The following is a 27,022-nucleotide window of genomic DNA, read 5'->3' as shown; positions in this document are numbered from 1 at the left end:
TTCCATCACTTTAATAGAGAGTTCTAGACTGTTTAAGTATTAGTAGGCCAAAAGCTATGCATCAGGACCTTCATGAAATGTTCTCCATGATCTATTATCCATATACAAGCCTACAATCACTATGTTCAATGCCAAGCATTGGCTGGAGTGGTGTAAAGCACGTCGTCACTGGTATTCAGATCTGCAGTTCACTATCGTATCTGGCAATTTGGTAGATGAATGTGGGTTTGGGACCTACCAGAATGCAAAGTACCTCATTTAAAATTTGGTGCAGAAAGGATAATGGTAAGGGGCTGTTTTTCAGGGTTTCGCCCTTCATTTCCAGTGCAGAGTAATATTACAACTACCGCATACAAAATACATTTTACACAATTGCCATTTCCAGCTTTGTTTCAACAGTTTTGGGAAGACACTTTCTTGTTGCAGCATATCTCTTCTCACCTGCATACAACAAGCTTCATAAAGTCATGATGTGATGACTAGAGATGAGCGAGCACACTCATCCGAGCTTGATGCTCGTTCGAGCATTAGGGTGTTCGAGATGCTCGTTACCCAAGACGAACACCACGTGGTACTCGAGTCAATTCCATTTCCTTCCCTGCATGTTTAGCGCCATTTCCTAGCCAATAGACATGCAGGGAAGGCATTACCACTTCCTCCTGTGACGTGCCAGCCCTATCCCACCCCCTGCAGTGAGTGGCTGGTGAGATCAAGTGACCGCCGAGTATTTATAGCTGTCCCGCCAGCGGCTCGCCTCAGACACACACTGGGAGAGTATAGGGAAAATGCTGCTGAGATAGGGAAAGTGGTAGTGTAGGATTTCTGTCTTCAAGAACCCCAATGGTCCTTTTTAGGGTCACATCTGACCGTGTGCATTACTGTTGTGGCTGCTGAGAGCAGTTTTGCACAATTTATTTATTTTTTTTCTTAATTTCGGGCTGTGCAGGCTATTACAGCTATAGCGTTCTCAGTCTATTATACAGAGTATAGGGAAAGTGCTGCTGAGATAGGGACAGTGGTGGTGTATAATCCTGTCTACAAGAACCCCAACGGTCCTTCTTAGGGCTACCTCTGACCGTGTGCATTTTACTGGGTGTCTGCTGGGAGTTGTAGTGCACAGAGTTGTATTACACAGCTAGGCCTGTTTGCAGCCTTCCGTATAATTTTTTTCTGGCTGGAGTTTGCGTTACAATACCTCTGTCAGCTTGAAAGTGTACGCAAATAATTCCATAATTATTTACACCGGTCTTTGTCTGCAGTGAATTATACGCACAGCCCAGGGCCAACACAGCCACTTTTAGAGGAAAAGTGATATACACAGTATACAGCCTGTATTCTTTTTCAAACAAAAAAAAAACAGCTCCTTCGTTGGGCTGCATCTCAGCATCTCCATTTTGCTGGGTGCCTGCTGGGAGTTGTACTGCTTCACTTTTTCACAGCTAGGCCTGTTTGCAGCCTTCCATATAATTTTTTTCTGTCTGGAGTTTGCGTTACAATCCCGCTGTCAGCTTGGAAGTGTACGCAAATAATTCCATAATTATTTATACAGTTCTCTGTCTGAAGTGAATTACACCGCGGTCTCACCGCTAAACAGTACTGTAATATTACCGGGCCACTGCAAAGTATTTCAGCTCATCCGCTGTGCAGAGCGTCCCACAATACCATTTCCGTTGGTGGCGTTGAGATCGCCGCAGTTACCAGCACTATCCACTGGCTTTACAGTCTTCTCCCACTCCACACAGCCTCTATAAACTACAAGTCTCTGCGAGCAGTAAATTACCCCTAGGTATCAGCGCAAGACAGCGGTTTACTTTTTCCTAGTCACAGCATAGAGCCTCCGCTATCTACAAGGCTCTGTGTGCGGTGAATTAAGGCCCAGTTGTCAGTGCTGTAGAGTGAAGTAATTTATTTGGCCCCTGCTCTATTCGTAATCCCCCATGATGAGGGGTAGGGGTAGAGGACGTGGACGAGGACGCAGAGGTCCAAGTGAGGGTGTGGGCACAGGCCGAGTTCCTGGTCCAGATGAATCACAGCCGACTGCTGCGGGATTAGGAGAGAGGCAAGCTTCTGGGGTCCCCAGCTTCATATCACAATTTTTGGGTCCACGTGGTAGACCTTTATTAGAAACAGAGCAGTGTAAGCAGTTCCTGTTGTGGATGGCAGAAAATGCATCCAGCAATGTATCGGCCACCCAGTCTTCTACGCAGTCCACTGCTGCAACTCTGAATCCTCTGGCTGCTGCTCCTCCTTCCTCCCAGCCTCCTTACTCCATGAAAATGACATTCTGAGGAGCAGGCAGACTCCCTGGAACTGTTCTTAGGTCCCTGCCTTGAGTGGGAAAAAATGGTTCCTCTTTCACCTGAGGAGTTTGTCATGACCGATGCCCAACCTTGGAAAGTTCCCGGGGTCCAGGTGATTAGGCTGGGGACTTCCGGCAACTGTCTCAAGAGCTTTCAGTGGGTGAGGAGGATGATGATGATGAGACATAGTTGTCTGTCAGTGAGGTAGTAGTAAGGGCAGTAAGTCCGAGGGAGGAGCGCACAGAGGATTCGGAGGAAGAGCCGCTGGATGATGAGGTGACTGACCCCACCTGGTTTGCTAAGCCTACTCAGGACAGGTCTTCAGAGGGGGAGGCAAGTGCAGCAGCAGGACAGGTTGGAAAAGGCAGTGGGGTGGCCAAGGGTAGAGACAGTACCAGAGCGAATAATTCCCCAACTGTTTCCTAAAGCATACCCTCGCGCCAAGCCTCCGTGCAGAGGGCTAGGTGTTCAAAGGTGTGAATGTTTTTCAGTGTGAGCGCGGACGACCGACGAACAGTGGTGTGCAACCTGTGTTGCGCCAAGATCAGCCGGGGAGCCACCACTACCAGCCTCACCACCACCAGCATGCGCAGGCATATGATGGCCAAGCACCCCACAGGGTGGGACGAAGGCAGTTCACTGCATCCGGATCGCACCACTGCCTCTTCCCCTGTGCCCCAACCTGCCACTCAGATCCAACCCCCCTCTCAGGACACAGGCACGAGCGCCTCCCGGCCTGCACCTACACCCTCACCTCCACTGTCCTCAGCCCCATCCAGCAATGTCTCTCAGCACAGCGTTCAGCTGTCGCTAGCGCAAGCGTTTAAGCGAAAGCGCAAATACGCCGCCATGCACCCGAATGCACAAGCTTTAAACGTGCACATTGCCAAATTAATCAGCCTGGAGATGCTGCCATACAGGCTTGTGGAAACGGAGGTTTTCAAAAACATGATGGTGGCTACTCGGTCCCCAGTCGCCACTATTTTTCCCGGTGTGCCATCCCAGCCCTATACCAGCACGTCTCCTGCAACATTAATCGTGCCCTCAGCAACACGGTTACTGAGAAGGTCCACTAAACCACGGACACGCGGACAAGTGCTGGCGGGCAGGCCCACTATATCTCCCTGACAGCACATTGGGTGAATTTGGTGGAGGCTGGGACCGAGTCAGAGCCTGGGACCGCTCACGTCCTACCCACACCCAGAATAGCGGGTTCTACCTTGGTGCTGGTATCTGCTGCGTTTTATGCCACCTCCTCCAAACTCTCCCCCTCCTCCTCCTACGCCACCTCTACCTCTCAGTTAAGAAGTGTGATGTCGTCAGCAGTCAGTATCGGGCAGCACGGCAGCACAGCGGTAGGCAAGCGTCAGGAGGCTATGCTGAAACTAATCAGCTTAGGTGACAGGAGGCACACGGCCCCCGAACTGTTGCAGGGTCTGACAGAGCAGACCGACCTCTGTCTTTCTCCACTGAACCTCCAACCGGGCATGGTCGTATGTGACAACGGCCGTAACCTGGTAGCAGCTCTGTAGCTCGACAGCCTTACACACGTGCCATGCCTGGCCCACGTCTTCAATCTGGTGGTTCAGCGGTTTCTGAAAAACTACCCGCACTTGTCTGACCTGCTCGGCAAGGTGTGCCGCGTCTGCGCACATTTCCGCAAGTCCATCACGGACGCTGCCACCCTAAGGACACTTCAACATCGGTTTCAGCTGCCAGAGCACCGACTGCTGTGCGACATGCCCACACGGTGGAGTTCTATGCTGCACATGTTGGCCAGGCTGTATGAGCAGCGTAGAGCAATAGTGGAATATCAACTCCAACATGGGCGGCGTAGTGGGAGTCAACCTCCCCAATTCTTTACTGAGGAGTGGGCCTGGATGGCAGATATCTGCCAGGTCCTCGATAACTTTGAAGAGTCTACCCAGATGTTGAGCGGCGATGCGGCAAACTTTAGCGTTACCATCCCGCTGCTTTGCCAGCTGAGAAGTTCGCTGCAAAGCATAAAGGCCGATGCTTTGCGGTTGGAACAGGAGATGGGGATGACAGTATGTCGATAGCCAGACCACCCTCATGTCTATATCTCAGCGCGTTTTGGAGGAGGAGGAGGGGGGGAAGAGACAGCTGGGCACACTGCAGAGGGTACCCATGCTGCTTGCCTGTCATCTGTTCAGCGTGTATGGGCTGAAAAGGAGGAGGAGGATGATCCTGAAAGTGATCTTTCTAGTGAGGACAGCAATGTGTTGCGTACTGGTACCCTGGCACACATGGCTGACTTCATGTTAGGCTGCCTTTCTCGTGACCCTCGCGTTAGACGCATTCTGGCCACTATGGATTACTGGGTGTACACCCTTCTCAACCCACGGTATAAGGAGAACCTTTCCACTCTCATTCCCGTAGATGAAAGGGGTTCGAGAGTGATGCAATACCACAGGGCACTAGTAGAAAAAGTGATGCTAAACTTCCTATCTGACAGCGCTAGTAGCAGAAGACGCAGTTCCGAGGGCCAACTAGCAGGGGAGGCGCGGGGATCAGGCAGCATGTCCAGCGCAGGCAGGGGAACACTCTCCAAGGCCTTTGCCAGCTTTATGGATCCCCAGCAAGACCATGTTACCACTCCCCAGTCAAGGCTGAGTTGGAGGGAGCTCTGTAAAAAGATGGTGAGGGAGTACATAGCCGATTGTACCACCGTCCTCCGTGATGCCTTTGCTCCATACAACTATTGGGTTTCAAAGCTGGACACGTGGCACGAACTTGCGCTGTACGCCCTGGAAGTCCTGGCCTGCCCTGCCGCTAGCGTCTTGTCAGAGGGTGTTTGGTGCAGTTGGGGGAATCATCTCGGATAAGCGTACCCGCCTGTCAACTGCCAGTGCCGACATGCTTACACTCATAAAGATGAACAAAGCCTGGATTTCCCCAGACTTCTCTTCTCCACCGGAGGAGAGCAGTGGAAACTAAAGATTCTTTTCGCTGCAACCGGAAAAAAATGGGGAATTAGCTTTGTCAATCACTCTCGGATATTATTACTCCTCCTCCTACTACAGCATGTCATCACGCTGAACTGCTAATTTTTCTGAGGCCCAAAAGCCTCTGCTTATAATTTTTTAACAATTTTTCAAAGTTTCAAAAGTATTGATACTTTAACAGAAACCAATTTTTCACAGGGCTGCCTCCAGGCTCTGTTACAAATTAAGTAACGGCAAACTGTATCTTAAAAAAATGTTTCTGGGTTTCACCTGCCCTCGGGGTTGAGCAATTTTTCAGGGGTACACTTGTACTCTTAGTATAGGCGAGCGCCAGAAAAATTGGTGTACCATTATCTAACTAATTTTTGTGGCCTTCGCCTACACTCATGGTACACCAATGTTTCAGGGGTTCGCCTATACTCTTGCTACAGAAATGTTACAGGGGGCTGCTTATACTTCTGCTACAGAAATGTTACAGGGGTCAGCCTATACTTTTGCTACAGAAATGTTACTAGGGTCCGTCTATACCTTTGCTACAGAAATGTTACTGGGGTCCGTCTATACTTTTACTACAGAAATGTTACTGGGGTCCGCCTATACCTTTGCTACAGAAATGTTACTGGGGTCCACCTATACCTTTGCTACAGAAATGTTACTGGAGTTTGCCTATACTTCTGCTACAGAAATGTTACAGGGGTCTGCCTATACTTCTGCTACAGAAATGTTACAGGGGTCTGCCTATACTTCTGCTACAGAAATGTTACTGGGGTCTGCCTATACCTTTGCTACACAAATGTTACAGGGGTCCGTCTATACCTTTTCTACAGAAATGTTACAGGGGTCTGCCTATACATCTGCTACAGAAATGCTACTGGGGTCTGTTTATACCTTTGCCATAGGAATGTTACAGGGGTCTGTCTATGGGTGCACTAAGTCTTCCCATCGCGGTGTTTTACCTATCTGGCACAAATACACTAACTGACTAGGGCAGAAATGTGGGCCGAGGCCAAGGTCCTTGGCGGGGTGAAACTCTCCCATGGTTGGGCACTCTGATTTTCTTCCTGTGTAATACCAACTTTGTGCACTGACAGTATAGGCGTGCCCAAGGAACTCAAAGACTTCCCCTTGCAGTGTTGAGCTATCTGTGTAGGGACACATGGATTTCCCATTGCTATGTAACTCAGGGCACCTTGGGTCACACAAGGTGGAGGCTGGGACCGAGCCTGACCCTGGGCCCGCTCACGTGCTTCCCACACAGACTATAGCGGGTCCTGGTCAGGGTTTCCTGGCCTTGTAATGCCACCTCCTCCTCCTCCTGTTTGGGGTCATGGGATCAGCACTGGGCAGCATGTATTTTCTCCAGTGTTACCACAGTTATCTGAGACACTGGTTTGGGCCAAACAAGGAGCGTTACTACATTAATGAGACATTCAATGCTGTACTAGCATCGAAGTCCGCTTTATGCCCGCGATTGCTGAGGGTGTGGGCAGAGGCCTATGTCCTGGGGGAAATGCAACTGCGCCAGGTTGGGCCTGTGGAACTTCTTCCTGCTTAATCCAGTCTTTGGAGCGGTGAAAGCTACCGCAACTAATTAAATGAGACGTTCACAGCTGTACTAGCATCGAAGTCCGCTTTATGCCCACGATTGCTGAGGGTGTGGGCAGAGGCCGAGGTGCTTGGCGGAGTGAAAGTCTGCCATGTTTGGGCACTGTAATTGCTTCATGTTTAATACTTTCCTTGGGTTCCTTTGGATCACCTATGCTGTGAGTGCACAAAGACTTCCCATAGCGGTGTTTTACCTGTCTGGCACAAATACACTGACTGGCTAGGGTAGAAATGTGGGCCGAGGTCCTTGGCGAGGTGAAACTCTACCATGTTTGTGTGGTCTGATTTCTTCTTGTGTAATACCATCTTTGTGCACCGACAGCATAGGCAAGCCCAAGGAACTCAAAGACTTTCCTTTGTGGTGTTGAGCTATCTAACACCTACACAGAATGAATTGTGTGGGGACACATGGATTTCCCATTGCTATGCAACTCGTGGCACCTAAGGTCATACAAGATGGAGGCTGGGACCGAGCCTGACCCTGGGCCCACTCACTTGCTTCCCACACAGAGTATTGCTGCATTGTGGAGATGTGTAGAAGTGCTGGCACCTGAGTCCTCTTTAAGCCCACGTTTGCGGTTCCTGACAATTTTGCGACAGAGGTGGCACAGAATTGGAATGATGATCGAACGTCAATTTATCATCAATTCTCAACAGCATTGTGGGCTATCGCCCACACTTTTAGAGAGGGTCGCTGACTGGCCCTGCCAACCCTCTGCAGTGTGTGCCTCCGGTTCCTCCTCATCCAGTACGCGCTTATAAATAGACATAAGGGTGGTGTGGCTATGAAGCGAGCGTGTGGCATGAGGGCAGCGGATTGCTGTCCTGGGACACTTTTGTGTGCACTGCGGACGCAGGGTCGTGCGGGGGGTTGGACAGCATGTAACCCAGGAGAAGAGGCAGAGGTGTCACCCGCAGGCAGTGATTGTCCTTGGTTGCAGGTAGTGTGGTGCTTAGCTAAGGTGTACCTTCGTAATGAGGGTTTGTCCGAAGTAAAAATTGTTAGGGGGGGGGGGGGGGGTGACGCCAGACTCTTGCCCCCATTTTGGACTAATAGTGAGAACTGGGAGTCTGAGATGCAGCTATGCAGCCAGGATGGTTAATGGTAATAAAATCTTAGAATTGCCACCGGATTGGGATCGAGACCATACAACTAGCATCCACGGAGGCACACGGCAATGTCTGTTACATGACTTAGACTATACATCCACACAGTCAACCGCAGCAGTAAACATATAATGCAGTTATTCTCAACAACTACAATTAGCTTTGTTATCTCCCTTACACATGTTACTAGTTTTATAGTGGTGGTGGTGGTGGTAGGGGTGACATTTGTGCCTACTGAATCATGTTCACTCGCATTAGGCCTTAGTCAGACGGGCGTTTTTAGCCGCGATTTGCGCATGCGTCCGGCGATTTTTTAAAACCATTGCTTTGCAATGGTATCGGACACATGAGCGCTTTTTATGCGCTCGTCCGATAAATTATTGAACAAAAAATCGCAGATCGCACCTATCTGCGATCTGCGATTCCTGTTCTCTTCTGTATATGCGCTCAATGGGGCCGGCGGCAGCAGCGCCGACCCCATTGAGAACATATAGAAGACAAATCATTCTTCTCTGCCACAGCTGTAACAGCTGTGGCAGAGAAGAACGATGTTTGCCCATTGAATTCAATGGAGCGGCAATACAGCCGCTCCATTGAAAGCAATGGGCTGCCGGCGTGCGCGGGGTGAATTGTCGGGAAGGGGTTAAATATATAAACCCTTCCCTGCAATTCATCCTAAAATGTGTTAAAATAAAAAAAAATTGTATACTCACCTTTTCGCTGCAGCCAGAGTCCAGCCGCGGCCGCTGTCAGTTCTCCTGAACTGCTTCTCGGCACTATTCAGCCGGCGGGGCTTTAAAATCCCCGCCTGCTGAATGATCTGCCTCTGATTGGTCACAGCCTGACCAATCAGAGGCCAGTTTCACTCACACACCCATTCATGAATTCATGAATGGGTGAGTGACTGCTGCCTCTCAGCACTGAGCCAATCAGGGGCAGGTCTGACTCACATCCATTCATGAATTCATGAATGGGTGTGAGTGAGGCATGCCTCTGATTGGCTCAGCGCTGAACCAATCAGGGGGCAGGTCTGACTCACACCCCCTTCACACCCACTGCAGGACGGCCGCTCGGAGCTCCAGCTGCCGGGAGAAGGTAAGTACATATATATTTTTTTATTTTTACACATTTTAGGATGCATTGCAGGTAAGGGCTTATATATTTAAGCCTTTACCGACAATTCATCCCGGGCTCGCCCGCAGCGCATTGCTTTCAATGGAGACGGCTGTATTGCCGTCTCCATTGAATGCACTGCGCTGGACAGCTCCGGCCCGTTTCTAATGAAACGCGGCTAGGAGCAGATTTTCGGGCGATTTGCGGGCGACTTGCGCGCACCGGTCACGCGATTTGCGGATGCGCATCCGTCATGCGATCCGCAAATCGCGCGAAAAAACGCCCGTCTGACTGAGCCCTTACATTGATTGTTACACTATATAGTAGAAAAGAATTGCATAATTTAGACTTGAGTTTTGCATAAGCAAAATATTAATAATTTTATTTCAGGCTCAGATTTGTAATTTGACATCCAAATATATCTTGAGGTGGCATTTCTGATCCTTAAATCCGGGGCACACAGCAGATTTTCTGAGCAATGGGGGGAATGGTTAATCCAGTCGATGGTTTCACAAAAAAGGCACTCATCTCTGTAGCAGAATGATAGGAAAATTTTTGCATGAGGCTGGTGAAGAACAGAAACAACTCCATCCTTGCGAGTGTTTCCCCAGCACAAGCTCTTCTTCCTAAAGTGGATTACAAAAAGAGAGATATATTCTTATAAAATAGCTCCACTAATATTTTCTCCTACTTTTTCCATCTCACTTTTCCCTATAGTGTGTATTAGTGACATCCGTTTCTCCTGCCCATGTGCATAACTAGGGATGAGCGAGTATACTCGCTAAAGCACTACTCGTCCGAGTAATGTGCTTTAGACGAATATCTCCCTGCTCGTCCCTGAAGATTTGGGGGCCGCCGCAGCTGACAGGTGAGTTGCGGCGGGGAGCAGGGGAGAGCGGGCGGGAGAGAGAGATCTCCCCTCCGTTCCTCCCCGCTCTCCCCCGCAGCTCCCTGCTCCGCAGCGGCCCCCGAATCTTCAGGGACGAGCAGGGAGATACTCGTCTAAAGCACATTACTCGGACGAGTAGTGCTTTAGCGAGTATACTCGCTCATCCCTATGCATAACCTTACATTTATCAATATTGATAAATTAATTTGCCATTTTTCTACCCAGGCCCCCAGTTTATCTAGGGCCTTTTCTAGCCGTACATTGTCCTCAGGTGCATGAATTATCTTGTGTAATTTTGTATCATCTGCAAATATTGATATTTTACTGTGTACTCCTTCTATCAGGTCATTGATAAATAAAGCCTGATACTGAACCATGTGGCACCTCACTAGCAACGGTGGCCCAATCAAAGTACGAACCATTTATTACCACCCTCTGCTTTCTATCTCTGAGCCAATTCATTACCCAGATACACCTGTTTTCGCCCAGACCAAGCTGTCTCATGTTCTATATCAGCCTATTATCGGCACGGTGTCAAATGCTTTAGAGAAATCCAGATATATGAGATCAATAGACTCTCCCAGGTCCAGCCTAGATCTTGCTTCATTGTAGAAGCTGATCAGATTGGTCTGACATGATTGACCGTTCATGAACCCATGCTGGTGAGGAGTTATTCCATTGTTTTTTTTTAGATGTTCTTCGATGGCGTTTCTCAGAAATCCCTCGAATATTTTTCAGTTATTGAAGTGAGACTTACCGGCCTGTAGTTACCAGGCTCTCTTTTAAACTCCTTTTTGTATATTGAAACCACATTGGCAATGTGCCAATCCAGTGGTACAACCCCAGTCTCAATAGTGTCCGTAAATATAGGAAATAGCGGTCTAGCTATCACATCACTTAGTTCCCTTAGAGCCCTTACAGGATACAGCTGGCATGTCAGCAGGCAGGAATTGGATATTTGCAGAAGTTAATTTCTTTGGGGAATGGGAACCCATCACAGGTATGAGGAATCCTCCAAGTTATACATTTATATGATGAATTTCTTGGAGTCTGTTCTTCCTGGGATGAGATCTCAGGGAGATGGTAAATTTCAACTACATTCAGCTGGAGACTGAATTGGCATGGTGAGGCCAAGTGTTGTTGGGAAGGTGCTGATGTTTCAAGTTATGATTATGATGCACCCTTCATAATGTTCATATACTGTATACTCTATATGGTTATATATATATAGTATATTTATATTGGTAATATATATATTTTATAAAAAGTGGCTACTGTGGCCAATTTTTGTCAATAACACAGCATTTACCCTTATTGGTGTTAAGTGGATTCTTTGGCTTGTATAGGATGTTTATGGGCCTACTACAGTCAATCATTTCCAATTCCCCATGTCATGGTCCAAAGAGGACAACTCTTTTTTAAAGAGTCATCCCATCAGCTGAGATCAAAATGCAGTGCTTCTTCTTGACATGGAAGATCCAATAGATGTAGGCCACTCAAATTTCTAATCTCATAGTATAAAAAGTAGGTTACCTGCTGAAAATGGCATAAAAGCAGACCTCTTGACAAACTGTCCCTCTGAATCAAGGAAATGTTCAGGAAAGAAGGATTCTGGTTTCTTAAATTGTGTTTCGTCATGTAAAACTGACTCCAAAAGAGGAATGATGTATGTGCCCTAATAACAAAAATATCAATGTCAACAGATCTCATGAATTTGTACTGCAAATATAAATATTATTCATAATTAAAGATCATAATTAGAGATGAGCGAACGTACTCGTTTCGAGTAATTACTTGATCGAGCACCGCGATTTTCGAGTACTTCAGTACTCGGGTGAAAAGATTCGGGGGGCACCGGGGGGCGGGGGAGGCGTGGCGGCACGGGGGGTAGCAGCGGGGAACAGGGGGGAGCCCTCTCTTTCTCCCTCCCCCCCCCACTCCCCGCTGCAACCCCCCACTCACCCACGGCGCCCCCCTAATTTTTTCACCCGAGTTCGGAAGTACTCGAAAATCGCGATATTCGGGTGAAAAATGGGCGTGGCCGAGTACATTCTCTCATCTCTAATCATAATTAAAGACAATTATCCTGACCATAACTAGTCTCAAGAAGATCGACTGGGACTACAGCCTCAAAATAAAACAGATTCAATTAATGCACAAGAAAATGTGGACTCTTCCCATCTGAGACTTTCATTGCATATTCACAAAATATCCCACCTGTGGGACCCGAAAGTATCTCTAGCTGTCGTCCCCACTGTCCTCCCAGCTGAACACGATGGCCTACGTGGGTCTGGAGTTACAGAGACGGCCAAGTGTGCTGTGCTACACTTTTTTAAGTGAATCTCATAGAAGTGAATGGTAAATATAGAAACAGCATAACACAAGCAACTTGAGAGTTGAAATCAAATCATATTTTGCTTGAACACTGGATTTTTTTTCCTTTAAGTTGTAAGGAAACACATCAGTATTGCATATTTAATCCATATTTCCATATGCAAGTGTGAAGCAGCCCTAACACTTAATGTGTCCAAACCAGAGGCAGAACTGGAAGCTGCGGGTCCCCAGTGCAAAATCTGTAACATTGCTTCATTTACAGTGCTGATCCTCTCATATGAAGAAGAGTGACCTTATGGTGGTACTAGGGTTTCAGAACTCAGGTGTGACTTCACCCCTTGAACCGACTATAGTTGCCACCGGCCCTAACAACATGAGCATTGTACAGAAACCCCTGAGGTCCAGTCTACACCTAAGCCCCATAGTCCTCACTAGACGTTCTCCAATCCTCAACACAGTGATTTAAAAGGAAGATTCCTTTGAATATGCCTTGGTCACTCTTGACTGCACAAACAAAGGATTGAATGGTTAGAACAGAAGTTCTTCCAATGGAGCAGGAGGCAGGCTGCAATAAGGCAAGCTCCAAATGAATAGTGGCACATGACACATGCGCAAGACTTACTCTAAAGAGCTTAAAAGCCCAGTGCTATAGAATAAGGTCCCTTAAACACTGCATGCTGTAAAGATAACAGCAGCTCTGGCTTCATATATGGTTGCCCAGACAAACTGACTGCCTACTCTCCCCGCCATCCCTTTTAAGTATCTACAGTAGAAAGAAATGTGACAATGATTTCCCTGTTAGCGTCCAATGAGAAAACCTAACTATTCCAACCACAACAAGTTAAGAGTTATGGAGCGGTGAAGCATAGGATTATGGTAACACTTACCTTTGGTAGATAGTAGCCTTGAAAAACAATATCCGTGGTAGTTTCTCGAGGAAGATTCATTGGTAATATGTTAGCCAGTCTCTGAGTCTCATGAATTACAGCGTTGGTGTAAGGCATATCTTTACGATGGTCAATCCGCGGTACGGCTGATCCAATCACTTTATCAATTTCATCATGTACTCGCTCTAATGTCAGTCATTATAGAAAAAAAAGATTATTTTAGTTCAATCAATTTATACATTTTTTTGTTGTGTCTTTATCTAATGTGCTGACCACGGGTTTCCTGACCCGATTTAGGAGCATCATACATGCGTATGATGCTCCGAGTTCAGATCCTGAGCCCTGCGGTTAGGCTGGGACGCGCTTCAGCATTCCATATGTGAAAGAGATGGTACAGAAGACACTGTGTTCGGGCCCTTAGGGGAGAAAAGATGTGACTCAAAGACCAGGAGTAAAGCCTAACTAATCTTTATTAAATCAAGTAAGGACATGCATTTTTGGAAGAGATTTCTATCATAAAAATTACTTATGCACCCAACCATCTGGTCACAGACATGCTTATCTATGTCTGGTGGCTGCTCACATGTATTTCCCATGTCAGTAAGAAGAGAAGTGACACTATTCTGTTAAAAAGCGGTACTCCTGGAAGTGAAACCAGAACCTGTCAGACATTTATGGTATATTATTTTGTTTTAAATGCTATTGTGGACCTCGGAAGTAGTTCAATCTGATAATTTAGCCCTTGGACCCAAAACAAGTTTGAGTGTTCCTCTTACTTTAAAGCAGTGTTCCCCAACTCCAGTCCTCACCAGCAACAGGTCATGTTTTCAGGATTTCCTCAGTGTTGCACAGGTGATGTAATTATAATTAGTGCCTCAGACATTGCCACAGGGGTTCTTACTATAGGACATCCTGAAAACATGACCTGTTGGTGGTCCCTGAGGACTGGAGTTGGGGACCCCTGCTTTAAAGGAATAGTCTAGTTTATTTAAAAAAAGCCAAATATTTCCTATTAAGGAATAAAGCCCTTCTTCTGTGTTCAGGATCTACATCTATTGTGCGGGCTAAAGAGAGGTTACAGAAGTTATGTCTCCCTCTCTGGAGGACCGTCCTGTCCTGCTTTTATACAGAAAACACATTGTTTTGAATGGGCACTGCAAAAAACTTCATTTCCACCGTGGTGGCAGCAGGGAAGTCAAATGCTTTCTGCCAAGTTTCCCCACTAATTCGCACTGATCGCTGGAGAGTCCTAACAAAAGGCCATTTTGTGATCAACTTAGACCCTTAAAACAAGTAGGAATTGTTGAAAGTGGAGAACTCCTTGAAAGTGTTATATACATGAAGAACTCACTCTGAATTTCAGGGTTCTGTATCATATATGAGATGGCCCATCGTATTGTAGATGATGTGGTTTCTGTTCCAGCCATAAATAAGGTTAATAAGACACCAAGAAGATTCTTCGTGTGGAAATAAGTGTTGGGATCAGATTTTTCCTAAATAGAAATATTTAGCATATCAACTATCTTGTTTTCACATCCCAAATTTTAACTAAAAAGTTACTAAAAGAGAGAGAATCTTCAAATCAGGGGCAAACACTTTATTTTACTATGCATTAGGCTGCTGACGTATCACTAGTGATCAGTGAATATTGGGAAAAATAAGCCATGGCCATGTTGGAAGAATGAAAATGGACTTCAGGATGAAGCAGATCAGTAGCCAAACTAGCAGAAAAGATGGCTGTAAGTAATATAACTTCCCTTCCCCTCGAGTGTTGGGACAAATTTTGTCCAGGGAATGCAGGGTCACATAAAGTCAATAAAACAATTCTAAACATTTTTGGGGTGATCAATTTTGAATGGATTGTCCCATTTAAACAAACTGCTGGCTACTATACTGATATCATAAAGATGGTCTCATCTTATGAGCCCCCTTTACCTGTGATAGCTTTATGCTCTTGAATTCCAATGCCAGGTCTGTGACAGAGCTCCCACCTACACTATATAGCCAAGCGTATAAGGACACCTCTCAGAATAGTTCAGAAGTTTCATCCACCTCCATCGGAAACAAATACATGAAATCCAGCACACAGTTATGTAATCTCTGTAGACAAAGAGCAGTAGTATGGGTCATACAGAAGAGCTCACTGACTTTAAATATGGCACTTTCATAGGATGCCACATTTTCCACAAGTCAGTTTGTGTAATTAATGATCTTCTAGCTCCGCCCTGGTAATCTCTAAGGGCAATTATTGTAATGTGGAATTGTCTAGGAGTGACAATAGCTGAGCCATGAGCTGGTCGATCATACAAAGGAAAGATGCATTTACACTGCAAAGATGATTGCTCAAAAGTTAACTTTTGAGCAATCATTTTGTATAAACTACTACTTGGGACTAATGCCTATTAGCACCAAGTAGTAGCGTGTGAGCTGCCAGGAGCTGTACTCAGGGTACACACCTCCTGCTGTTCCCTTATTACTTTCGCTTTGATCTACCTTGGGGCTGACAGCTGAGACAAAGCAATCAGTTGTAATCTGATCCCCCCTACCCCCCCCCCCCCCCCGGCAGAGCACAGCATGCGGTCCTGATTATCAGCTGTTCTGCCGAATGATGGTTTTCAGGCAGAACTGAATTCCATTGTTTAGCCAAACAGTGAAAGATGGGCACATTTACACAAAATGATTATTGCTCAAAAGATGGCTTTTGAGCAAATTTTGAGCAATAATCGTTGTCTAAATGGGCCTTAACAAAAAGATGCTGCTGACTGCTGAAGCATGTGGTGAATAGAAATCCCATATCTTCAGTTACATCACTTTAATAGACAGTTCTAGACTGTTTAAGTATTAGTAGGCCAAAAGCTATGCATCGGGACCTTCATGAAATGTTTCTCATGGTCTATTATCCATATATAAGCCTACAATCACGATGTTCAATGCCAAGCATTGGCTGGAGTGGTGTAAAGCACGTTGTCACAGGACTTCACATCTGCAGTTCACTATCGTATCTAGCAGTTTGGTAGATGAATGTGGGTTTGGTACCTACCAAAAAGCAAAGTGCCTCATCTAAGATTTGGTGCAGTAAGGATAATGGTAAGGGTCTGTTTTTCAGGGTTTCGCCCTTCATTTCTGGTGCAGAGTAATATTACTACAACCGCATACAAAATACATTTTACACAATTGCCATTTCCAGCTTTGTTTCAACAGTTTTGGGCAGACACTTTCTTGTTGCAGCATATCTCTTTTCACCTGCATTAACATGATTTGTAAAGTCATGATGTGATAAGTTTAGTGTGGAGGAACTGAAGTGGCTGCACAGAGCCCAAACCACGGTTGATCGTATTCCTATAGACTCAACATAACCACTGGCATAAACAACTGATCATTGGAAGTTAGCAAACCGGGATCACTTGATCACTGGGGCAAAATCATTCTAACCAGGGATTTTCCAATTGTGACAACATTTTAAGGATCGAAAACATTTTCTTCTAAGTAAATCAAAGATTTTTTACATTTTTTATTACCTCCTCTTGTTTAATAAGAAATGCGTCCACATAGCCACGCTGGTCATCTTTGTCCAGTGTTTTATGATGTTCTGCAAACTTTTTCTTGAAGAAGGTATGTAACTCCTTAACGTTCTTTTTTATCTTCATATGCGAACCAGGCAGGTATTGAAAGACAGGTAATACATTATAGATCTACAAAAGAAAACACTGATGGTTAGGAGAATAGTAAACCATGGGTAGAAGATTCAGAACACTTATATAGTATCTGTACAGCCGGAGATCAATGACATAACAGTGGAAGAGTGGAAGAGGAGCAATATCGTCTACAGCTCTTCCAATGATTTTAAAGATTCACTGTCAGTTTCAAAGCTCCACATAAACTTAGAGCAGGTAATGTATTGTATTTCCATTTATAAAAGATGCAAATGGAAGACAATGGAAAAGCAAGGAAACATGGAGATTGGTGGCACACAGTCTTTAGATAAGCTGAAAATAGAATATGGTACTGAAGGTGGTCACAATCTTCTGCCTTTTATAATCTCTGCTTGTCTACCGATTATGACTGTACTCCATCTGCTTCAACCTATGTGTTTGACTATGATTACTTTCTGTGGCTTCAATAACAGAAATCAGTGTCTTCTGTCCATCCCTGCACCTGCTGTTAGTAATGGTGACTACACCGATGCTGGTGACCTGGGAATTTCATATGCATAATTTTGAAATTTCCTCTAAAATTAGCTCTCCTTAGATACAATATTGCTGGAAACAGAGGATATGGCTCCACTATGCCTCTTAGTGGTTTGGCTTCTGGCTAGATCTAGAAGCGACACCTGCGGAACCCCAGTCTTTAGCTTTTTACCCCACCAGTCAGGATCTGGAATTTGCTGTAGAATTCTTGAGCCTTTGCATAAGAAATGGTCCCAGTCACATGGCTGCTGACACAACTGCAGACCAAAAAGCCATAACTGAGCACGTGAAGAGAGGTATATTCAAAGTAGACAGTCAAGAGGTCAAGACACACAGAGGAGGTTCAGCACAGTACAAACAGGCCAGAAGTCATGGCAGGCAGCAGACAGAATGGTTAGAAATGCAAGTTGAGGTCAGGAGGGGAGAATGTAGTGTAGTCATGGTAAAGTTAGAGTTAGAAACTATGTAATTGGAAGAAACAAGAAGACCAAAAGCTTAGGCACCTTCTTTAGTAGAAAGGTGCTTCAAATAGCCAGAGGTGCTTAATGTTTGGTAAGGCACAAGTATCAGGATGCTCTGTGGTCCTTTAAGACTGCGGGTCTGTGTGTGCTCCCTTCAGGCAGCGGTGAGAGGCAAGAGGGACTGCATGACATCTTCTGCAGAACACGCAACACAACCGTCATCAGGTACAGGTGAGGCATGGTGACAGCTGTGGCCAAGAATCTTAACAATATCTGTGGTCCTCCTCAAAACTTTGAGATTGCCCATTATAGAACACTCTATAGTGTCATTTTAGTACAAAGTTAATGATAAAGAAGTATTATACTTATAAAATGAATGAAAATGAAAACTACCGCAACTGAGGGGCTCCCAAGAAGTCTCATATTTTCATCTATAATTGTCATTATTTTCAACAGAGCGGGGTCCTCATAGTCAAATCGGTAACCAAGGATAATGGATATAATTATATTCCCAATTGCAAAATTTGTTTTTATAGTCAGATCAGTAGGTTTGCCTAGAAAGTAAAAGGAAAAAAAGAAAAAGGTACAATTAATTTAAAATATATATTTAACTCATTAAACATAAATATTAAAACTATAGGCTTTTTATTTTGGCACATTTTCTTTATCTTAACATTTGCAATATTTTCAAATAAAATGATGAAATGATATGTAAAATATATTAAATGTTTTGCCTATCCCAATAATCACTTAGCTTATTGCCAGATTCACTGCTGCTATGCAACGTAAAAGCCTTCCTCAAACATTACACCAAATGTCACCATTAGATGTTATGTAGCCAGTATAGGGGTTTTCTCATTGTGTTTTGCTATTGTATAGCACTTGGATATACTTTGACGTATTGGTTCAACCTTTAGGACCCCATAGAATGAATAGTCTTGAAGTTAAGCGTAGGGTCTTTTCAGTAATCCAGCCCCTTTCCCTTTTTTGATTAATGTGGATGATGTTCCCTACATCACCTGTGAAAAGATCCATATTCCTGAAGTCAGAGAAGGATTGGGCATTCTCAGAGGGGCCTGCCTATTTGTAGTCAGACTCATTAGGCTCCTATGCAAATGCTTAAGTCTGCTTCTAAGTTCTCGGATATTGGAATCATCACAGGCCTGTAGATGATGTAGAGCATGTCATCTCCATCAATCAAAAAAGTGAGAGGGGCTGGGTTACAGAAGAGACCCTGAGCAGCTGGAATGGTCTGGGTATGCCAACCAGACTTTTTGGATTGAATTAGCATATGGTGTGGAAATTGAAAAAAAAAAAAACATCTATGCTGGAGTAACGGGCAGTAATAGAAATATGTTTAGAAAGCTTAATTACTGCTTGATATAGTGCTGCAAAGGGCTTACAAGGGTGAAACCTGGGGACATAATCTCTTTAAGGACCAGACATTTTATGCATTTTTGTTATTTGATCAAGCCATTCAAAAGCCATAACAATTTTATTTTCCCATCAGCTGTATGAGGGCATGTTGTTTGTTGGACAACTTGTATTTTTTTCATTAAAAAACCTTTTATAAGCACAGAGAAACAACGTACATATAGCAGTGAAATACAGCGACACATTTATGCATCAAGTAAGGGTATGTACCAATGGGGAAGTTGCCTCCCTTAAACTTTGCTTTACAATCATGAAGCTCTTATAAATAGATCATCTCTATCTGACTTTTCCAATTGAATTATAATTAACTTTCTTTATGGAAAACTTAAAAAAAATGGGAGGGGGAAAGGGAGGGGTGAGGGAAGGGATGACAGGGAAAGCGGTCGGGATTCCAATATGAAAATAAGTGATTATGTACTTGGACTAGTGGCCACCTCAGTCACCGGGTCATTAGGAGGAAGAGGAGTAATAATAAGCATTACCATGAGGAGTAATGAAAGCCGGGTATGTGTATGACAGGTAGAGGATGGGTCAAGAGGTCTGTGCCACAACTGACCCTTGGGTCAATCGTTCTCTAAGCTTGTATTTTTTAATGGTACCATTTATTGTAGCACATAATGCGTTAAAAAAAATAGTTTAAGTGTTTTTTTGATGAGGGGTATTCTCTATATGGTAAAAATAATATGATAACTTTTTTTCTGTAAGTCAGTAGAATTTCAGTGAAACCAAATTAATATAATCTTTACTATGTGACTACGTTTTCAAAATGAAAAGTCTTTAAAAAACATTCTAACTTTTACCTTTTTCCATCAATGAGGTTGCATGAAATCCTGTTTACTGTGGGGTGACCTATAGGTTTCATTGGTAACAATTTTGTGTACAGGAGTCTTTTTTGAGAACTTTTTTTCAACCATTTCTTGGAGACAGAGTGACCAAAGAACAGCAATTCTGGCATTGCCATATTTTAATATCTCAGAGATTTATAAATGCGACAATAACAATTGTGCTTATTTTTTTATTGTTTGCACTTTTTAAAATGAAAAATAGGAAATGTAGAGCTGCTTCTGAATTTTAAATATATATTTTATACTGTATATTGTGGGGTTTTTTGCCCCAATAGAGGACTTGAACATGCAATCACTTGATCACTCATATAATACACTGTAATATTTCTGAATTGTAGAGCATTGTACCTTTCGACATTAGCGTATTTAGTCTTGTCACTGACAAGTTTCTATACATGGCAGGTTTGGAGGTCATTGTTAGGCCTCAAGATGCCATGACAACCCGTTAGCACTCTATTATCCAGTTACAGAGGATGACAATAGAACAAGCCCTTTGAAGCATAATGGCATAGTAGCCATGGCCAGCATTGACAGCAGCATCCAAGAGGTTAAATACTCAAAAGTTGTCTCTGATTGCAACCATGGCAGGAAGGTGTCAACCATTTAATACAGCCGTGACCTGTTCTAAATGGAGCAGTCTTGGCTCCCGAGCACACTCAAAATGCTTGAGAAACAGTAAACTAAACCCACAACATTTATTACTGTTACCTTCCAGAGATTCCAATAGTTTAATGAAATATCCACATTCCTCAATGATCCGATCCTCTATTGTCCTCTTGCCCATGCCAAAATCCCGCAGTTTAGACAATGTTAATCTTCTCATTGCCTTCCAGTTCTCACCATGAGAGAATGGGATTCCTGGTAAAAGAGAGAAAAATAAATAATGATATTCAACAACAATTTTTCTGTATATATATATATAATACTAATATATAGGTACATTTGAAGTTTGGATGGGTTTTAATATGATAATTAACAGTTTTTATACACGCCTTCCAGAAAATGTAGATACATTTTTGAACAAGTGATAACACTAAACAGAAAAACCTTTTTCTTGCAATACTATTCCTAACCACTCGGTGTGCTATAAAAAGCAAACATGTCCCTAAGCGTAACAGCACTTGGTGATAGTTTTTCATTTTTTTTAATTAAAAAAGTAGTGTAAACTGCAGGGCTTTTTTCCTCTGAACAGATGCAAAGGACCTATCTGCTTTGTTTTCTACAGGTTGGCCCACTGCTGGGACCCCCAGCAAACAGCTGTAGTCTGTAGAACAATGTGACTGCAAATATTCAATTCGGTTGTAGCACGTCTACAAATGAAATTAACCCTTTGCAATAGAATTTTCGATCCAGGGTTTCCTAGGGGGCTTTCTCTTTCTGCCATTATACAATGGCACCATCTGCTGGCTAGAGTCAGTACTGCAGTATGGGACATGCTGGAGAGGCCCCCGACAACAGAGCTGCCAGTAACATACAGTAAGAATACCCTGCCTGACGTCTTCTGACATTAGAACTGTATAGCCTTCAATCAGAATGTCTTCAGATGCCAAACAGTGAATTGGAAAGGGTTAAGCATCGCATGGTTCCTATTCAAATCAATGAGCTGTCCTATTAGTTGGACATACTGGGTCCCCAGAGACATTCTTTAAAACCACTCATTACTTTGCAGTGAGCAGAACTATGAAGGCCCAGATACTGCAATTAAGAGAATTACAACCATGCAATCAAATGTTAAATATGAATTATTTTTCTAATGTTAATTTTCCATAACTCTTCATTGAGTCAGAGCTGGAGCTTCAGGAGGAATCTCACTCATGCATATAGCATATATGGAAGGTGGAAGTTTAAAAGCTTTGTCCCACCATGACAACCCCATCTTAGGGTGGACAGTGACTAGCGATATTTTCTTTCTTGCACTGCGAGAGCACGAGAAAACTCTCGCCTCGCAGCACAAGAAAGACGCCGGAATAGAACCGACATATCGCTAGTGCTTTCAATGGGGCCAGCGGCAGCAGCGCCAGCCCCATTGAAGACATAGTGAGAATGCTGCGGACTTCTGCCACAGCTGTGACAGCTGTGGCAGAAGTCCACGGCATTCTATCCCATTGTTTTCAATGGGATCGGCACTGCTGCCGATCCCGTTGAAAGCACTGGTTTTTGTCAAGCCCCGCAGTATGATTATCGGGGAAGGGCTTGACATATAAGCCACTTGACATATAAGTGGTAAAAAAAAGGTAAAAAAAAATTACTCACCACTCCGGCGCTCAGATGCGTCCTCCGGCTGGCTCCCCTGCACTGCTGTTAAGCTCTTTCAACAAGCTCATTCATTCATGAATAGCAATATCTTAGCTATTCATGAATGAATAGCTAAGGGCTATTTGTCATTGGCTGAGCGCTCAGCCAATAGCTAAGCACTAGCTGCTATTGGCTGATCCCTCAGCCAATCAGCATAGCCCTTTCAGGAGGTGGGGATTTTTAAATCCCCGCCTGCTGAAAGAGCTTAACAGCAGTGCAGGGTGGCCAGCCGTAGAACGCGTCTGAGTGCCGGAGAGGTGAGTAATTTAAAAAAAAATTTTTTTACCACTTATTGATGATTATCGGGGAAGGGCTTATATTTCAAGCCCTTCCCCGATAATCATACTGCGGGGCTTGACACAAACCAGTGCTTTCAATGTGATTGGCTGCAGTGCCGATCCCATTGAAAGCAATAGGATAGCATGCCGCGGACCTCTGCCACAGCTGTCACAGCAGATTCCTTCATCCCCGCGGTCCCCGCGGGGATGAAGGAAACTCCTGCCACAGCTGTCACAGCTGTGGCAGAAGTCAGTGGCATTCTCCATCTCTTTTCAATGGGGCTAGCGCTGCTGCCGCTGGCCCCATTGAAAAGACTGGTGATGTCCCGGCGTGATGCCGTTTTTTTCTCGCACTGCGCTGCGAGACTTTTCCTTTACTCTCGCAAGTCGGTGGAGAAAATATCGCCAGTGGGTGTCCACCCTTATACTGATCTGGCCTAGTGATCAACTGCTCACCACGATGCGCTAAAGGTTGTTCTGGTGAGGAAAGTCCAACTTTAGAGGTTTCTTCGGACCGTATATTTGGCTTGAAGCAGCCATAACGGGAAATGTGATACTATACAGATCTTGTTGAGATGAATAGTCAACCATGTAATACATTCAGGAGCCAGAACTGCACACATATATTCTCCCTGGATAAATCCTCTAAGTCCAAAAGGCTTAATAGGCCAAAGTTGTCCTAATGAGAAGGCCGCCTTTTTAAAGCGATTTTCCCAGATTCAAAGCTCATCAGCTACCCACAGCCTAGGTGATAATTGTCTAATCACTGGGGGTTTTCACTGCTGGTTATCTCCATCAGTCTTGTAGACTTTGACCTCGGCTCCATTCACATGGGGAACATGGAAGAATAGAAGCTATGCATTTATAAACATTAAAACAGCCCTTTACTAGTGAGTATAATAGTATAAAAAGTCATTTATAGTATGATTAGAGTACCGAATCCCTCATTAATGTCTTCAAATATGGGGATATGAGGTCTTTCTGCGAATTCATCAGCGTAGTCCACAAGAGCACTTTTCACCGTCTCGTACCCAGACAGCACCACCATTTTCACATTACCCATCTGAATACTGAACACGGGGCCGTACTGTTTTGAGAGCTGGAATGAGATAACATTTTTTGAAGGGACAAATATAATATTTTACACGGAAAAAACGGAGAAAATGCCATTATAATAGCAGCAATAATAATAATACATCTTCACACAATCTTTACTGCAACACACTGTAGTATGATCTGTTCTGCAGTATTTTTCATAGGTTGGTCAGATCTTCATCATGGTTTGTCTTTTTCTGGATCGAATAGAACAGAACATAGACAGTTATAGAGCCCTGCGTGGCACAGATTGTTAAGGCAGCAGAAATGAAGTTCTAAGCTCTTGCTCACGACCTGAAGGTTTGGGCGTTCAATCCCTGCATGGTTCAGGTAGCCGGCTCAAGATTGACTCAGACTTTTATCCTTCCAAGTTGGTGCTATACAAATAACAAGATTTATTTTATTTTATTTTTTAACCGTCAAGACCAAAACTAACAGAAAAGACATTTATTACTTCAGCAAATGTATATTATTACCCAAAAGAACTGGACCACAAATGGCATTGTTCAAGTAAATTTACATTAGCGGGTTGTCCAGTTGTAAACTATAGATGGTCTATCCTTCCAGGTTGGGGTCAGCCATGTGGAACTCCCGCTGATTAGCTGATCTCTGTGATGGAGTGCTCATGCATTGAGCTGATTTCTGCAGGCAGCAGACAGCTCCATTCTCATAGCAGTGGCCAGGCTTGGTATTACAGTTTACTTCTCTTCTACTAGCGCTATAACAGACCCAATCAATAGCATTGGCATTACTGGGATAGCAGCAAGTTTCTTCTCTATTACAAGCTCTTGAAAAGGTAGGCAGGGCTTAGCATTACAGGATGGAACTGCACAACGCCTGTCAAGATTTGTTTTAATTTATGCCAGAAATGGCATATATTGCAGCTGAGACCAATGCCAGCTTGTAGGTGGTGTAGAATTTAGTCTGGCATGTGGAGGAGCTACCAGATGCAACAAAAGTATATTTAACACATGTATGCTGGAACAAACGTTACTTAGACTGGCATATCAAATTCTGATCTAGCTATATATGCCCTAATGTATTTAAACAACTCTGTCCCCTTCCACCTCGGACATGTTTGGCCAACTCATTGGTGCCTTCATATTTGAAGGGATATTTCCAAAGTTATTTTAGGATAGGTGATAGGCATCTGATCAGTGGGATTCAATCGTTGGATCTTTGATGCTCCTATAGAGTTTGAATGGAACAGTGGTGCACATGTCCGACTGCTGTTCACATTGCAATGCAGCCGATAAACTAACAAAGGTGCTCCTATCTGTTAACCACTTGGATGCTGTGGTCATCATTAGCTGCGGCATCTGAAGGGTTAAATTTTGTGATTGCATTTATTTCCAATCTTGCAATTGGCAATCTTGGCCATTAGTGTGGAATGCCAACTGTGTAAGGGCTCAGTCGCGTTTGTATTGGGCGTTTTTCCGCACGTCAAAAAATTTGCACTAGGTAGAACCAATGCTTTTCAATAGCAGCGGTCACATGTGCGAATTTTAGATGAGCAAAAATGTGTAAAAAATTTTTAAAAATGTATACTCACCTCTCTGCAGCTGCCAGGGCTCAGCCGCGTCCAGCCAATTCTTCTCCTGCGCTGCTCTGAGGATTTTTTAGCAGGCAGGGATGAAAAATTCCGGCTTGCTGAATGGGCAGCCTTTGATTGGCTGAGCACTTTGACCAATCAGAGGCAGCTCTCAGCTATTGAATGACAGCTGAGAGCTGCCTATGATTGATCCCTGAGCTCAGCCAATCAGAGGCAGCACTCATCCATTCATGAATTCATAGATAGATACCAAAGATGATTTTTTGTTTTATAATTTAGATTTTTTTTTATTATAGGTATGGTAAAAGGAGAGTAATTCAAACTTGTACTGCTTTTTTTTTTATATTTAGTAAAATTTTATAGATCTGATTCTTACTTTTTTTTAGCCCCCCTAGGGGACCACATCTAGCGATGCTTTAATCGCTCCTGCAGTATGATGTAATGCTATAGCATTACATCCTACTGCGATCTGACAGGCCACTCCATGGGGATGGCTTGATAGGCAGTCTGTTAAGGCAGCCTTGGGGCCTTTCACAAGGCCTTTGGCTGCCATGACACCTGCACGGCTCCCTCGTTCGGAGGATTTAAATACCCCTGTCAGAATTGATAGGGTTAATAGTCGTGATCAGCCAGTGGATGATTGCAGCTATTGCCCCTGGGTGTCAGTTGTAATAAACAGCTGACGCCCGTGCTGTATGAAGAGAGGTCGCTCCACAATCTCTCTTCATACATACCTCAACACTGCATGACATAAACATTCATCATATAGCGGGAAGGGGTTAAAGGAGGTGTCCAGGAAAACATGGCTTCCATAAACAGTGCCACACTTGTGCATAGGATGTATTTGGTATTGCAACTCATCTCCATTGAAATTAATTGGGTTGATCTGCAATACCACATACAACCTTTGGAAAGGTGTGCTGCAGCTTCTAAAGAAAAGAAGCCATGCTTTACTAATTCTAGAAAATCCCTTTAAGTCAGTGCTCTATACATAGTGTAAGAAAGAATCCTTTACTGTAAATACACATATGTGGTACCACACAATATTATATATTGGAGACTAATATCTTAAATTACCTTCATAAAAGTTTCATTAGGCCTTCTGAGATTTATCATATGCAGATTTCCAATCACCGGAAATCTCGGGGGTCCAGGAGGAAAATTTCCAGCAGGAGCGTCAGAGGTCCATAACTTCAGGCTTTTCAGAATGTATAGAAGTAACAGGAGTGGCAGTATATAGAGCGTCAGTGTAGAGAACGAGCAATCCATAGCGGCTCCCAATGTCAACTGCACAATATTCCCTACACTATAGCACAACTGAATGGTTTAATGTTCTTGTAGGGCTTTTAAAGTTTTTATAAAAATATATGATGATTTACAAACCCAGATAATCATTCTCCACGTGATAAACTTTGTCTCTTTCTTTATTTTCTTTTAAGACAATTAAAATAAACAAAAGATTGCAAATATGTAAGAACATTTAGTGACAAAGCTGCTAAGGAAAAACATCCCGAGGAACTGCTTTCAGGTGAATACATACAAATGTCTTATGTCAGCAAAAAGCACAAATACACAGAGTTAAACCCCAAACACTGTAAAAGTTCATAGACATGCGTATGATAAATGCAGACCTGATATAATATAACTCATTCCCATATACCTAGAGTGCCGGTG

General features: G+C 44.1%; 1 protein-coding gene across 1 annotated transcript; it reads right to left on the bottom strand.

The window, feature by feature from the left end:
• Positions 1–9,452: 9,452 nt before the first annotated feature.
• LOC136620578 (cytochrome P450 2K4-like) lies at positions 9,453–26,670 on the bottom strand. Its single transcript, XM_066595434.1, has 9 exons — positions 26,426–26,670; positions 23,638–23,800; positions 20,837–20,986; positions 18,243–18,403; positions 16,720–16,893; positions 14,553–14,694; positions 13,202–13,386; positions 11,514–11,655; positions 9,453–9,717 (listed from the first exon to the last, which is right to left on the bottom strand). Exons 1-9 carry the CDS (start codon positions 26,615–26,617, stop codon positions 9,536–9,538), a joined length of 1,491 nt encoding a protein of 496 aa, XP_066451531.1. The 5' UTR covers positions 26,618–26,670; the 3' UTR covers positions 9,453–9,535.
• Positions 26,671–27,022: the final 352 nt, after the last annotated feature.

Source organism: Eleutherodactylus coqui, chromosome 1 (genome assembly GCF_035609145.1).
Source record: "Eleutherodactylus coqui strain aEleCoq1 chromosome 1, aEleCoq1.hap1, whole genome shotgun sequence".
Classification (NCBI taxonomy): domain Eukaryota; kingdom Metazoa; phylum Chordata; class Amphibia; order Anura; family Eleutherodactylidae; genus Eleutherodactylus; species Eleutherodactylus coqui.
The sequence above is the reverse complement of the archived record's forward strand: the minus strand, read 5'-3'. Positions and strand labels throughout refer to the sequence as shown.